Here is a 14,030-nt window from a genome sequence, read left to right as displayed (position 1 = left end):
TGGATTCAGTTCACAGGAGAGGAGTCCCTGGCTCCTAGGAAAAGGGTTCATCTTTCCTTTCTTACACTCTTTGGCTCATTAAAATCCAACATGGCACCCCAGGTTTGAACTTCCTTCTATGTTAAGCTCTGATATAGAGGGTCCCCAAAAGGGAGGAGGACAAGAAAGGCACTCTGTGGCCAAGCCTTTGATTTTATGAGCCAGTAGCTGATCCATACCAATAGTACGGATAAACAATGCCATGAGTCCGGAGGTGAAAAGCAGGGGGAGGGGGCACTGGAATACAGTGCATTCCATTACAAGCAGCTAGGTGGGGCAGTGGGGAGAGCCCCACTCTCTGCTTCCGACTCCACATGGCCACTGTTCTTAGCAACATTTTCCCCTTTCTCCTTTCACCCTTGGCTTAGCCTACTCTAGGTCTCTTTTTGTGATCAATTAAACCATAACCATTGGACATCCTCAAATTCAGGGGTTCATGTTGTTGTTTTATATTTTGTACCCCAAGTTCCTGGCATATAGCAGACACATATAGGGTGAATGCTAAATTAAAATGGATTCTGTTCCTAGAGGTTCTGATTCGGCTTAAAAATCATGTGAATACTTGGTCTCTTCCAATTTTTATAATTCTGGGGCAGAAATTCTCAAAGGTCATAATACTCTAACTTATGGTTTTAATCTGCACCAGTGGAGAGTACGCACCCAAATTGGAGTCCAGCATCAGAAACTTACCAGCTGTGAGGCCGTAGGCAAGCTACTTGACCTATGTTTGCCTCAATTTCCACAAATGTAAAATGGGAATAATAACATCCTTTTTGCAAGGTTGTTTTGACCGTCAAATACTTCCTCTTCTTCTTCCCTCCTTTACCTGTCCCCGTTTGGTATCCAGTCTCAAAGTCATTCCTAATGGTGGTCTGATTGGTAAGATTTTATTTTGACTTGTGCAAACGGACACTTGCCGGAGAGCATCATTTAACCCAGCAGCTGGAATCTTTGCCATTCCATACTATAGCCAATTCCACATATCAGTTGAGTTTCCACAAGTCAACGTTCCTTTGGCACAGCACCTGTCTCCCAGCCACGTTTCCAATTGTGATAGCTGTGATTTCCCTACCCAAAATATCCAATTCCTAAAGGATGGAGCATGGCCAACTATATATTTTCAGGTTTGTTATTAGTGATTGCCTCTGAGAAGACTCCCCACCAATCCCAATGCTTGTTTAAGGGTGCCACAGAAAGGCAGCAAAATCCACTGCCTTGTGCAAAAATTTCTTCTGGTGAGTGATGCTCTCTTGGCCATGAGCATCATGGGAAATGAAGTCCCAAAGACTTCTTCCTCACCCATCCCCACTACAGTATATATTTCTACCATTATACCTTTCGGAGGGACTGCTAGAGATGTAAGGAAATGGACCACTACAGTTAGACCAGAATATTCCTTCTTGGGCAAAGTGATCATAATTATTGAGAAATATAAAGGTCAGAACAATCAAGTACATAAAAAATACAATAAAACTTCTCCAGACGAGAGACCAAATGAATCAAGCTTTTATTCATTTATCATTTATCAGGATAATACAACAGAGAATCAAATCATTGCCCACATTTTTAAGAGATTTTTTTTAAAATGCCTTATCCTAACAAAGCTCAAAAGTTACTTTTTTTGTCAGTGGTCTGTTTGTTTAAAAGATGAGTCCAAAAGAATCAAAGAATGCTAATAATTATTTGAGGTTGAAATAACTGAGCACAATGGGAGACAGCAACAACTCTCAAGCTGCACTGAGTCTATGTTCATGGAACTCAGCATTTCAGAGAATTTACTGAATCACTGGTGCCCAATCTTTTCATCTCCACTTTAAAAGAATAAAAAGCAATGCTGTTTGCAGAAGCTCCCATGAACCCTATACATGAACCCCAAACACTATCGTCCTTGTTCTGGTGGCCTAGGCTCTTTTCGGGGCCCAGGATGCTCAGGTCTTTAGAAAGGTTAGTTTGTGATTATCCTGCCACATCCTGGATAATTCCTGGAAAGCTGTGTCAATTCCAGGACTCCCTTTAAAAAGGGACTAACCAAGCTGTGCCCAAATATCATCTGAATCACCCTCAAAATGAACCTAACTTCACAGGGGTTCTCCAATTCAATACTGGTTGCATTGGATTTATTCTGAGCAGCCCTCTCTGCACAACCAAGTCTGGATTCTCAAGTCTGAGAAGGCTGAGGGGAAGCCCAGAAAAGTCTCTGTTCTAGATGAATTACAAAGCAGGATTATGAGACCATCTAGCTCAGAATCTGCTCATCTGACATGTTCTGGAATAGCCTTTGTCAAGTAATCAGGGCAACTTGTGAGAAGCTACTGTCACATAATCTAACCAAGAGTTACAACTTAACATAGCCATGGAGAAAACTCCCATCCCTTGTAAGTGGAGAAATCAAGTGCCCAAACTATTTATTCTTAATGATTCAGAAAGAAACCTAATTCATAAGCACTTTGGAAAATAATCAGAGTTTTGTAAACACCAGATGAAGAATTACTCTTCATTCAGAGCCCTTGGGACTTTTTTTTAACCTTGTTAATACATAGTAAAGCCTGGAATCTAAAGATAATTGTCAAGTTATATTATTAAAGCCAGAATATTTTTCTTATAATTTGGGTTGTAGTTACACCAGTTAAATGATAGGCAATTTCAGCTATCATCCTCTGGGGTTTCTATAGGAGAATTTCTGCAAGTGTTTTATATAATCAGTTTAAATCACATATAAAATATACCAATAACCCATTCATTTGATTTATCCTAAAATTGATTGTAAAGTAAAAATAGAGATAATATTCTGCCTAACCAAAATCAGAATCAATCTAAAGTATAGAAAATAGCTGCTGTTTGATATCAAAATCCTTTATTAAAAAGGATCAGCATCAACAAATTACTAAACACTGTGTGCCTCAGGTCCAAGCAAAAGGTTAATGGCATCTTCCTAGAAAGAGAAAAAGAAAGCGCATAATTACAAAGCTAGAAAAATCCAAAGTTGTTTCTAAAACATCATTCACAGGTAATGGAGTAGTGTTAAATATAAATTAGTCAACCAATAAAAATGAAAAATGTCAACTAGCCAATAAGTTTTTTCAATCTATTCACTTGATTTAACTTAATTTAAATAAATGTTCACTTTCTTTCCTATAAATGTCCCTTTTAATGATACTCGCTAAATCATTTTACAAGAATTTCTCTGTATGTGAAATTTGGTGTTCATGCCATTGAGCTAGTCATAACCTTCATAGCTTTTTCATTTGTAAAATGGTCAGGGAAGGAGGAGGAGTAAATAAATTACATCTACACGTGCCACAAAAGCCCTTTCCAGCTCCAAAGCTCTATAATTCTAATAATTTACAAGATATTATACTGAGATGCTAAACTCCTAGATAAATTAAATAATTTTATGCAAATTTAATTATGTTTAAAAAAACTATTTGTAGATTCCCCCTATCTCCCAGCTGCTAGTGCTTCCCCTTCCCAAATCATCTTGTATGTAAAATATATATATTTTTATATATTTTACATGAACACATTATAACAGAAAGGAAGCTTCTTGAAGATAAGAAATGTTTCATTTTTGTCCTTCTGTTCTTAGTGTCTCTGCACAGTGCTTACCATGTGGTAACCACCTGATATATGCTTGACTGGGAAAAAAATGCTATTATATTATCAAGGGCAGATCAATGTGGCAGTGGAAAGAGAGCCAGGACTGGAGTCACATTGATCCATCTTCCTGAGACCCTTCCTAGCTCTGTGACTGAGCAAGTCCCTTAGCCCCAATTGCCTCACAAAAGAAAAAAAAATTAATTTTAAAATCAGGTCATTTAAAAAACTGTGACACCCAAGGAAATCTGAAATCTGAAATCTGATTTTACCCCACAAATCCCAAGTGATAAAATCTAACTAAAAATAATATTTGAAGAAATAATTTATTTTTGAAATCTTAGGAATGTAGAAGGAGACTTTTCAAAGTCTTTAATAAGGAAATGTTGTTCAGTCTTTCCATCCTGTCTGACTCTTTGTAACCTAATTTGGGATTTTCTTAGTAGATACTGGAGCGGTTGGCCATATCCTTTAGCTCTTTTTACAGATGAGGAAACTGAGGCAAATAGGATGAAGAGCCCAGAGTCACACAGCCAGTCAGTGTCTGAGGCTGGATTTGAATTCAGTTCTTCCTGTCTCCAGGCCCTGCACCACCTTGTAGCTCCTAATAAAGATTAAGCTAATAGACCAGGGATCCTTTCCCTCTAGTTGGGCAATAGTAAAGAGAAAAATGGAGCTCAAAGAGACCATTATCCATCATGCCCAGTGATTGGAAAGCCTTTGAATGAATACTGGCATGCCTCAAGAAAATCATCAATAAATAAGCTAATTTGTGGTGGTCGCGGGGGGAGACAGAAAACATCCTCGAGAGCCCTGAGCTTTCTGCTGATAACCTGAAGTCATTGGTCAGAGCCAGCGCCTGATTCTGAGTCAGTCCTACCCGACCAGTGTCCACGTAAGGCGGCATATCCTTCAGGTCATACACGATCACTTGCCCTTCACTATCTCCAATTAAAATACAATCAGTGTTTTTAGCAAACAGGACGGTTGTAAATTTCACTCCTGGGATAGCCAAATTCACAATAATAGGATCCAAACTGTAATTAAAAAAAAAAAAAGCATTAATTAACTTATACACTCACTGTAGCATGCATTTATTCACACCGGCTTCTGTTCCTGGGATACTTCCCTCTTGGTCCTCCCCTTGCCCATTCCCACCCTTCAATGTCTCGTTGAAGTTCCCTCTTCTTAGTTCAGCCTTATTTCTGATGTGCCAGGCTGGAAGGGACTTCTTCCTCATCTGATTGTACAGGTCTTTATCCTTAATATGCATACATATTAAATTTCATATTCTATTTACCAATGAGCAGGCTTTTTCCCACCCCCACAGACTCTTAAGATTCTTCAGGGCAGGGCCTATGTCTTCTCCAAATAGCCTTTAGAATGCACAGGGTTGGGGCTGAATAAGTTATGGGAATGAAGAATGTATTTCCTAGAATGTATAGCTTTAGATACACTTCCTTTCCACATTTCATTAGGATCTTTGCCAAAGGCCTCAAAGGGAACAAAGTTTGCGTTTGTTGTCCTGTCATTACCCTTGCCATTGCATCCCTCTATCATGTCCTGGTATACTTTCCCAACTCTCCCCAATCTTTAGTCTGTCCCAAAGACCCCATGGCAGTGTTTCGCTTGATTCTACTCTCCCTTAAGCATCCCAGGCTTGGAAATGACACCCCCCCCCACCCTCCAAAGTAAAGCAAAATGACCACAGTCTCAGTGTACAAGCTGGAAAAACTATTGCTCTGTCTTTATGGACTTTTGTCAGCAATGTTATGTCTCTATTTTTTAATGTTCTGTCCAGATTTGCCATAGCTTTCATTCATTCACGGCTGAATCACCATCTATAGTGATCTCTGAGCCCAAGAGTATAAAATCTGACACTGAGCCCATTTCATCTCTATCTGCCAGGAAATGAAGGCAGCAGTTGCCAAGATCTTAATTTTTTGAGGTTAAGCTTCAAGCCAGCTTTTACGCCATCTTCTTTCGTGTTTATCCAGAGATTTCTTCATTCTTTTTCACTTCTGGGATCAGAGTGATATCTTTGGCCTATTGGAGATTGTTGATTTTTCTCCTGGCAGCCTTAATCCTGGCTTTGGATTCGCCTCACCTGGCATCTCACATTTAGTATTTTGTGTATAAGTTAAATAAAAAGATGAAAATACACAGTCTTGTCATGCTTCTTTTACAGTCTTATCCCAATTGGTCATTCCATGTTTGGTTCCAATCATTATTTCTTGGCCCTCACAGAGGTTTCTCAGGAGACAAGTAACATGATTTAGTACTCCGTCTCTTTAGAAACTTATCACATTTTGTTGTGAACCTCAAAGTCAAAGGTTTTAATGTATTCAAAGAAACAGAAATAAATATTTTGTTCTGGAACTCCTTCGCTTTCTTCATAATCCAACAAATATTAAAAATCTGCTCTCTGGTTCTTCACTCTTCAAAAACCTGTCTGCTCTTCTGGTTCTTCTCAGACTATATATCTGCAATCGAAAGCCTAGCTTTCAGAATTTTAAGCAGAACCTTGCTGACATGAGAAATGAGTGCAATTATGTAATTTAGACATTTCTTGGCTTTGTCCTTTTGGGGGACCGGGATATCAAGTGATATTTTCTAAACTGGGGGTCACCATTCCAAATTTGCTGGCAAATTGAGTAAAGCACTTGAATAGCATCACCTATGAGGATTTGAAGTGGCTCAGCTAGAATTTCATCTCTACAAATCTTAGTTGGCAGTGGTTCCTAGATCCCATCTGACTTCCTTCTTCAGGATGGCTGGCTCTAGATCAGGAACCGCACCATCGGGGTTGTCTGGCGATGTTAAGATCTGGTTGGATAGTTATTTTGTGTATTCTTGCCTTCCACCTTCTAAACATATTCAGAACGTAACTTTAAAGGTAATGGTTCAAACACCCAGGTGTCTTTTTCAGAAAATTGTTCCACGGTCCTAAGGGATTCTATTAGTCCCGAAAACATCCCCAAATCAAGAGCAACACTTACGTACTGCAGTGGAGGTCCCAGATCTCTACTCTATGCTCATTTGCTGCTGCAAAAATGTAGGCTGACTTTGGAGACCAAGCAATATCGTAAATCACGTGCGTGGTGCTATAAAAACTCAAATATGGCTTAAAGGTGTCCTGTTTCCAGAGAATCACGCCCCAATCTGCGGAGCAGCTTAGGAATGCATCATGGCAGAACGGGTTCCATGCTATCCTGTACACAGGAGCCTAGAAATGAAATAAATACAGTCCAATACCAAGATAGGCAGTCCCCAACTTACATAAGCCCCTGCAAACAGTCATCTAGGAACAGCCATTGGTCATGGCAGTGGAAGGAAGGAAAAGAGGACGAAAGGGAGCAGAGTTTCTGAACCAAAAGAGCCTCAGACCCTGACCTAAAAGCCTTGTGAGAAGCATCCTGGCTTTACTTGAAACAAGAATCATTTGGGGCTGCATGGTTGTCAAAGCACCAAGGGCTAGACTTGGAGCAGGGTGGGAAGTGCTAGGGACTCTACAGCCAGAGCAAAGGCCCACACGGGTATTTAGGAATTGGCCTGTGACTGAACTGGAGGAGAAACAAGTCCTGCTTGGTCACTCCCCTTCCTCCAGTGAATGACCATGGGCTGGGTAGCTGAGGGACAGACCGAACCAGTCCCTATCCCATCCCTGATCCTGCCAGCACAGGGCTGGAAAGAAGCGAGGAATCATTAAAAAAAAACGTGAGAGGGGGAGCACAGGAACTAGTAAAAATAAACTGTGGCATTTCTCGGCTCTTTAAGGAGCAAAAAAGAAATGTCTGTAGACAGACATGTGAGAGAAGCAGGAGGTCAGTCTGGGTCAGCAGACTACACTGAGGAGCAAAGTCATGTCCAGCCTCCCTCCTCTGTACCTTCCACATCAGACCCCAAAGGGGCTTCCAGGAGAGGAGCCTGGGGGATCTGGCCCCTGGTCAAGACTGTGATCATTCATTTGGATAAAATCTGCAGATGGTGCACAGACTAATCAAAATGAACTCAATGGGTTCAGTTCTAATAAGAACTTCTGAGTCTTGTCTGATATTCAAGAACCTTCTCAATCTGGCACCATTTTGCCTCCCCAAATTTGGGTATTATCATTCACTGTTCTTCTTATATTTTCTTCTGCAGATAAAGTAGATATTTTCTGATCCCTCCAGACTTCCTGCATTTTCACTTTTCTTAGGTCTTACATTTTGCCCTTTTCCTTGAGTCTAGAATGGTCAACTGGAATGCTCACTCTTCCATGTAGGCTATCTGGATCGTCTTCCCAGTGTGCAGCAATCACTTGTTTTTGATCTTCCACTGTACTGAGATTTATAATTTTATACCATTTATATCACAAAAATATCACAAAATAGTGCTATAGTTAGCTATTTGTGTCTTATCTTTCTTAAGGGACAGGACCCCATCATATCTAAACTTTGCATTTCCTCTAATATCTTGCACACAGGAACTACTTAACAAATGTTAGTTCTATTGTCTTATAATGATTTAATGTTCATGGAAGGATGACAGGCTGTTAAGGCTGGAGTAACAAGAGCTTTAATAACATCCTTTCCCATTATGTTGGTGCCTAATAGAGGAACAGCTAGAGAAGATGAGAAAATCTCTGCTGCTTCCCTGGGGACCTCCTATTCCCTACAAGAGGTTTTCATCTGTTCTTCTACCAAGATCTCAGGTTCCATATACCCAGGGTAGCCCATGTCTAGTTTTCTTCTGAAATGAGGAAGATTCATCCTTCGATCAATGGTATCCGCTAACCTACCACTGGCATCCATATGTAATGCTTTCTCTCCCTACAAGATCTAAGTTAATATAATTACAAAAATATAGATTGCCCAGATTAACAGATGAGAAAATAAATTATTTAAATAATCCCATTTTAGAAAAAGAAATTGGACAAGCTATTAATGAACTTCTTAAGAAAAAATCTCCAGGGCCAGATGGATTTACAAGTCAATTCTACCAAACATTTAAAGAACAGTTAATTACAATACTATATAAACTATTTGGAAAAATCAGAGGAAGAAGGAATCTTACCAAATTCCTTTTATGACATAGTGCTGATACATATACTAGGAAGGGCCAAAAGAGAAAAAGAAAATTATAGACCAAGTTCCCCAAGGGAAATCAATGCAAAAATCTTAAATAAAATATTAGCAAAGAGATTATACAAATTTATCACCAGGATAATACACTATGAGCAAGTAGGATTTATACCAGGATTGCAAGGCTGGTTCAAAATCAAGAAAACTATCAGCATATTTGACCATATCAGTAATCAAACTAACAGAAATCATATGATTACTCTCAATAGATGCAGAAAAAGTATTTGAGACAACACCCATTTCTATTAAAATCACTAAAGAGCATAGGAATAAATGGAGTTTTTTCCTAAAATGATAAGTAGCATTTAGCTAAAACCATCAGCATACATTATATGTAATGGGGATAAACTAGAAGCATTTCTAATAATATCAGGGATGAAATAAGGGTGCCACTGTTACCACCATTATTCAACATTGTATGAGAAGTGTTAGCTTTAGCAATAAGAGAAGAAAAAGAAATTAAAGGAAATAGAGAAGGTAATAAAGAAACAAAATTATCACTTTTTGCAGATGATATGTTGCTATACTTAGAGAGTCCCAGAGAATTAACTAAAAAAACTACTAGAAACAATTAACAACTTTAGTAAAAATGCAGAATATAAAATAAACCCACATAAAACATTTCTATATGTTACCAAAAATATTTAGCAGCAAGATTTAGAAAGAGAAATTACATTGAAAATAACTGTAGTTAATATAAAATATTCAGTTGTCTACCTGCCAGGACAAAGCCAGGAATTATATGAACATAAAGTTAGTTCTAAACAATTGGAAAAATATCAAGTGCTCATGGGTAGGCTAAGCTAAAATGACAATTCAATCTAAGTTAATCTACCTATTTAGTGCTGTATAGTCAAACTGCCAAGAAATTACTTTATAGAGCTAAAAGAAATAATAACAAAATTCATCTGAAAGAACAAAACGGACAAGAATTTCAAGGAAATTAATGAAAAAATGCAAAGGAAGTTTGCCTAGCTAGATCTAAAGTTATTTATAAAGCAGTGGTCAAAACCATTTTGTCCTAAGAAATATAGTAGTGGACCTGTGGAATAAATGAGGCTCGCAAGACATAATAGTCAAAGACTATAGTAATCTAGTGTTTGACAAACCCAAAGACTCCAGCTTCTGGGATAAGAACTCACTATTTGAAAAAAAAATTGCTGAGAAAACTGGAAACTAGTATAGCAGAAACTAGGCATTGACCAACATTCACCTATATTGCAAGATAAAGGTCAAAATGAGTTAATGGTTTAAACATAAAGGCTGATAATATAAGCAAAGTAGAAGAACAAAGCATAGTTTATCCCTCAGATCTGTGAAGAAGGAAGGAATTTATGGCCAGAAAAAGAACTAGAGAACATTATGAAATGCAAAATGGATAATACTGATTATATTAAATTAAAAGTTTATGTATAAGCAAAATCAATGCAACTCACATTAGAAGGGAAGCAGAAAATGGGATAATTTTTATAGCCAATGTTTCTGATAAAAGCCTCATTTCTAAAATATATAGAGAACTGGGGCAAAATTGGCAAGAATACAAGCCATTACCCAATTGATAAATGGTCAAAGAATACGAACAGACAATTTTCAAAGAAATTAAAACCACTTCTATTCATATGAAAAATACTCCAAATCACTATTGATTAGAGAAATGCAAATTAAGACAACTTTGAGGTACAATGTCACACCTCTCATATTGGCTAAGATGACAGAAAAAAATAAAGATGAATATTGGAGGGAGTGTGGAGAAACTGGGACACTAATGCATTGTTGATGGAGTTGTGGAATGATCCAACCATTCTGGAGAGCAATATGGAACTATGACCAAAGGACTATCAAACTGTGCATACCTTTTGATCCAGAAGTGTCTCTACTGGGTCTGTATCCAATGAGATCATAAAAAAAGGAAAAGGATTCCCAGCAACAAAAAATGTTTGTATCAGCAAGCCACTCGGCTTCCCATCAGTTGGAGAATGGCTGAATAAATTATGGTATGTGAATGTTATGGAATACAATTCTTCTATGAGAAATAATTGGCAGGGTGATTTCAGAGAGTCCTGAAGAACTGATGCTGAGTGAGGTGAGTAGAACCAGGAGATCATTGTACATGGCAACAAGAAGATTATGTGATTTTTTAATATGAGGTTATTCAGATCAGTTCTATAGGCTTGTAATGGAAAGAGCTAGCCACATCTAAAAAGAGGACTACAGAGACTCAATGTCTCCTTTTCACCTTTTTGTTGTTGCTATTGTTGCTTTGCTTCTTTTTTTTCCTTTCTCGTGTTTTTCCCCTTTGAGCTGACTTTTCTTGCACAACATGACAAATGTGGAAATATGTATAGAACTGCACATGTTTAATTTATAATGGATTACTTGCTGTCAATGGGAGAGAAGGAAAAAATTTGCAACACAAGATTTTGCAAGAATGGATGTTGAAAACTATCTTTGAGAGTATTTTGAAAACTAAAAAGCTATTTTATCTTAAGAAAAGAAACTCACCAACTTGAAACCCTTTAATAATATTCTTAACAGAACCCATTCTTATTTAAAGAATTTCAAGTTTGACATTGTCTGACTTTGTCACTTTGCAAAATGTAATTATCTTGTGACATTTCACAAAAGTTGGTGGGAGTAAAAATGGTAAACTGTCAGTTGGGAAATCATGGTTTGAAGACCTATGGAAAAAGGAGAAAATTCTAAGCCCTCAATCTTTGTGATATATATGTTATTAAAAAAATTCAAAATTTCTGTAATGTTTCTAGAGTAAATCAACTTATTTCTTCAATAACTCTAGACATGGTTATTTAAAAATATGTTATAATAACAATAAGGGGCAGAGCCCAGGGCTATTCTGAGGTAACTGGAAGGTTGTCAAGCTTGGTAAGGATGATGTGGGGAAATCTGCCAGCTCAGAAGAATGAGACACACAGATTGTCACCCATGAGTGTCTCTTAGGTTCATAAGGCGGTCATCAAAGGGATGGGTGAGCAGGAAAGGGGACAGATCATCCAGGCAGTCTGTATGCCCCCTGACCCCCAAACCATGCCAAGATGGCTAAAGGCAGCCTCTGTGCACTGGGAAAAGACCCTGGGGCAGATTTCCAGGGGCACAAAGTCTCCAAGTGTTTCCCAAGAGATGGCCATGGCTGGTGGACATGCGCAGAATGTCTAGAAGAGGGAGAGAAAAAGCAACCAGGGGCCCAACAGCTCAAATGGAGGCTGACCAGGGGTCAGCCCTGGCCCAGGCCCTAAAGCCGCCTCCCAAAGAAGGGCTGGGGAGGCTTCCTGTCAGATGGTTGGTTAGAAATCTCCACCATTTTCATATTGATAGAATTCCACTCACCTTGTGACCTCTATAGGTTTCCAGGTACTGTTCATTATATGAACAAGAGCATTTGTGAATGAAACCTTCTTCTGTTCCGGCCAGATAGATGTTTGTGTCCTGCAGGGAGAGAGTAAAACAGATCTATCAGCGGCACATTATCCTTGAGCCCTGACCTCCACAGCCCAAGCTAAAGAAGATCGACCAGTAGAGATTCTCCAATTCACCAGTGTTCAAGGAGTTACGTGGCTACTGTCTTCATCAATGGAGGTTGGCCCTAACCCCTCTCTAACTTGGGAGCTGGCCTGTGAAAGTTGCTGGATACGGCCTCCAAATTCAGTCCAAATGTCAATGAATCTCTCTGAACTTTGCAAGGTTCTAGCAAAATTGAATGCAACACACATGGATGTGCAGAATGTGTGTGAGGCACTGAGAGGACCATGGCAAAATGAAATGTCCCCTGCCCTCAAGAAGCTTACCCTAAGCCATAAGAGGCAGGTCCTTGAGCCTCTGTAACTCAGAAAGACCTTGCTCTTCTCTACCCTCATCTTCAAGAACCCAGAGTCATGGTTGTGAGACACATTCAATGTCCAGGTGTAAAAGACTGTTACAAGTGTTTTTAAAATATATATTTTTAGATAACCCAAAGTCATCTTACCCCATGAAGAGTAGAATTTCAATGGGAGAAATTGATAATACTGTTAAAAACATTATCTGTTTAATCAGCATGAAAAAAATAACTTATGTATATTAGCATCCATGACACTTCATCAACACTTAGCCCTCTAAATCTCTTCTCCTACTTGGGTTTGTTTTTTACATAGAGGTAGCCATTGGAAACATGCTATTTCCTTAAAAAAAAAAAAAGTCTCCATATTGATCATTACTTAAGACAATAACTCATTCAATTGAATGGCCGGCCTTCCTGTAGCTACCCTCCGATCAATGGGCATATTGTTTGTTTCGAGTTCTTTGATAATGTAGATAGTACAATTTAGAAGCATCCTAGTGCAGAGGGTTCATTTTCTGCTTCTTTTGAATGATTTCCTGGTGCTCCAGCTCTAACAAGGGGATTAACTGGTTAAAAGACATGGCTTTCATGGCTCTGGGCTGCATGTGACCCCTTTAAAAAAGGGTTCAAGGGGAAGCTAGAAGCCTCAGTTTTAAAAAGTTCAAGAAAGGAAGGAAGGAAGGAAGGAAGGAAGGAAGGAAGGAAGGAAGGAAGGAAGGAAGGAAGGAAGGAAGGAAGGAAGGAAGGAAGGAAGGAAGGAAGGAAGGAAGGAAGGAAGGAAGGAAGGAAGAAAAAAGAAAGAGAGAAAGGAAGGAAGGAAGGAAAAGAAAGAAAAAGAAAGAAAGAAAGAAAAAGAAAGGAAGGAAGAAAAAAGAAAGAAAGAAAGAAAGAAAAAGAAAAAGGGGTATGTGGAGTATTAAACTAGACAATAAATCACAAAAAGGGGACAAATATGCACTTTGCTGCTAATTCAAATCAGGTCTGAATTAGTAGCAGGGGGGCGGAGGGGGGAAAACCCGGTCATCCCTAGATACTACTGATAGCCCTATTAAATCAACTCTTGGTTTCCTAGCTATTGATGGATACAGCTCAACCCACTCAAGTGTGACTTCCCAGATGAGAACAGTAAATTTTTAATATAGCAGTCTATTCTTAAAATAGACAGACATCTATGTAATGTAAATATTTGTTCTTGGTGAACATACTTAGATACAAATAAAAGCTAGAAATGGTCCAACCAATATGGGTGGGTATTGCAGACATTGCACCGATTTATCCTAATAATTCCAATTATACACACATATTTTGAAATCCCTAAACATAAAATACTCTAAGATTATGTTTAATTGAATTAAAAAGAAGGTAAAATATGTGCAACTCAGATTGCTGATTCTCCAGTAAGAGCACTCCCTTCTTAGAAAAGCATATATTGAAGACAC

General features: G+C 38.6%; 1 protein-coding gene across 3 annotated transcripts in view; it reads right to left on the bottom strand.

Moving 5' to 3' along the window:
• Positions 1 to 1,529: 1,529 nt before the first annotated feature.
• DNAI4 (dynein axonemal intermediate chain 4) overlaps positions 1,530 to 14,030 on the bottom strand; it is a 75,878-nt gene continuing 63,377 nt past the window's right edge. The window contains exons 14-17 of one of the 3 annotated variants that reach the window (XM_051999480.1): positions 12,102 to 12,200; positions 6,633 to 6,859; positions 4,514 to 4,670; positions 1,530 to 2,971 (exon numbers count right to left, since the gene is read on the bottom strand). In XM_051999480.1, coding sequence (XP_051855440.1) covers positions 2,924 to 2,971; positions 4,514 to 4,670; positions 6,633 to 6,859; positions 12,102 to 12,200 — 531 coding nt within the window. In that variant the 3' untranslated portion in view covers positions 1,530 to 2,923. Of the gene's footprint in view, positions 4,671 to 6,632; positions 6,860 to 12,101; positions 12,201 to 14,030 lie in introns of all 3 variants that reach the window. The other 2 variants (XM_051999478.1, XM_051999481.1) reach the window with 2 other exon arrangements.

Source organism: Antechinus flavipes, chromosome 4, assembly GCF_016432865.1.
Source record: "Antechinus flavipes isolate AdamAnt ecotype Samford, QLD, Australia chromosome 4, AdamAnt_v2, whole genome shotgun sequence".
In the NCBI taxonomy this organism is placed as follows: Eukaryota; Metazoa; Chordata; class Mammalia; order Dasyuromorphia; family Dasyuridae; genus Antechinus; species Antechinus flavipes.
Note: the sequence above shows the minus strand (reverse complement) of the source record. Positions and strands in the feature narration are given on the sequence as shown.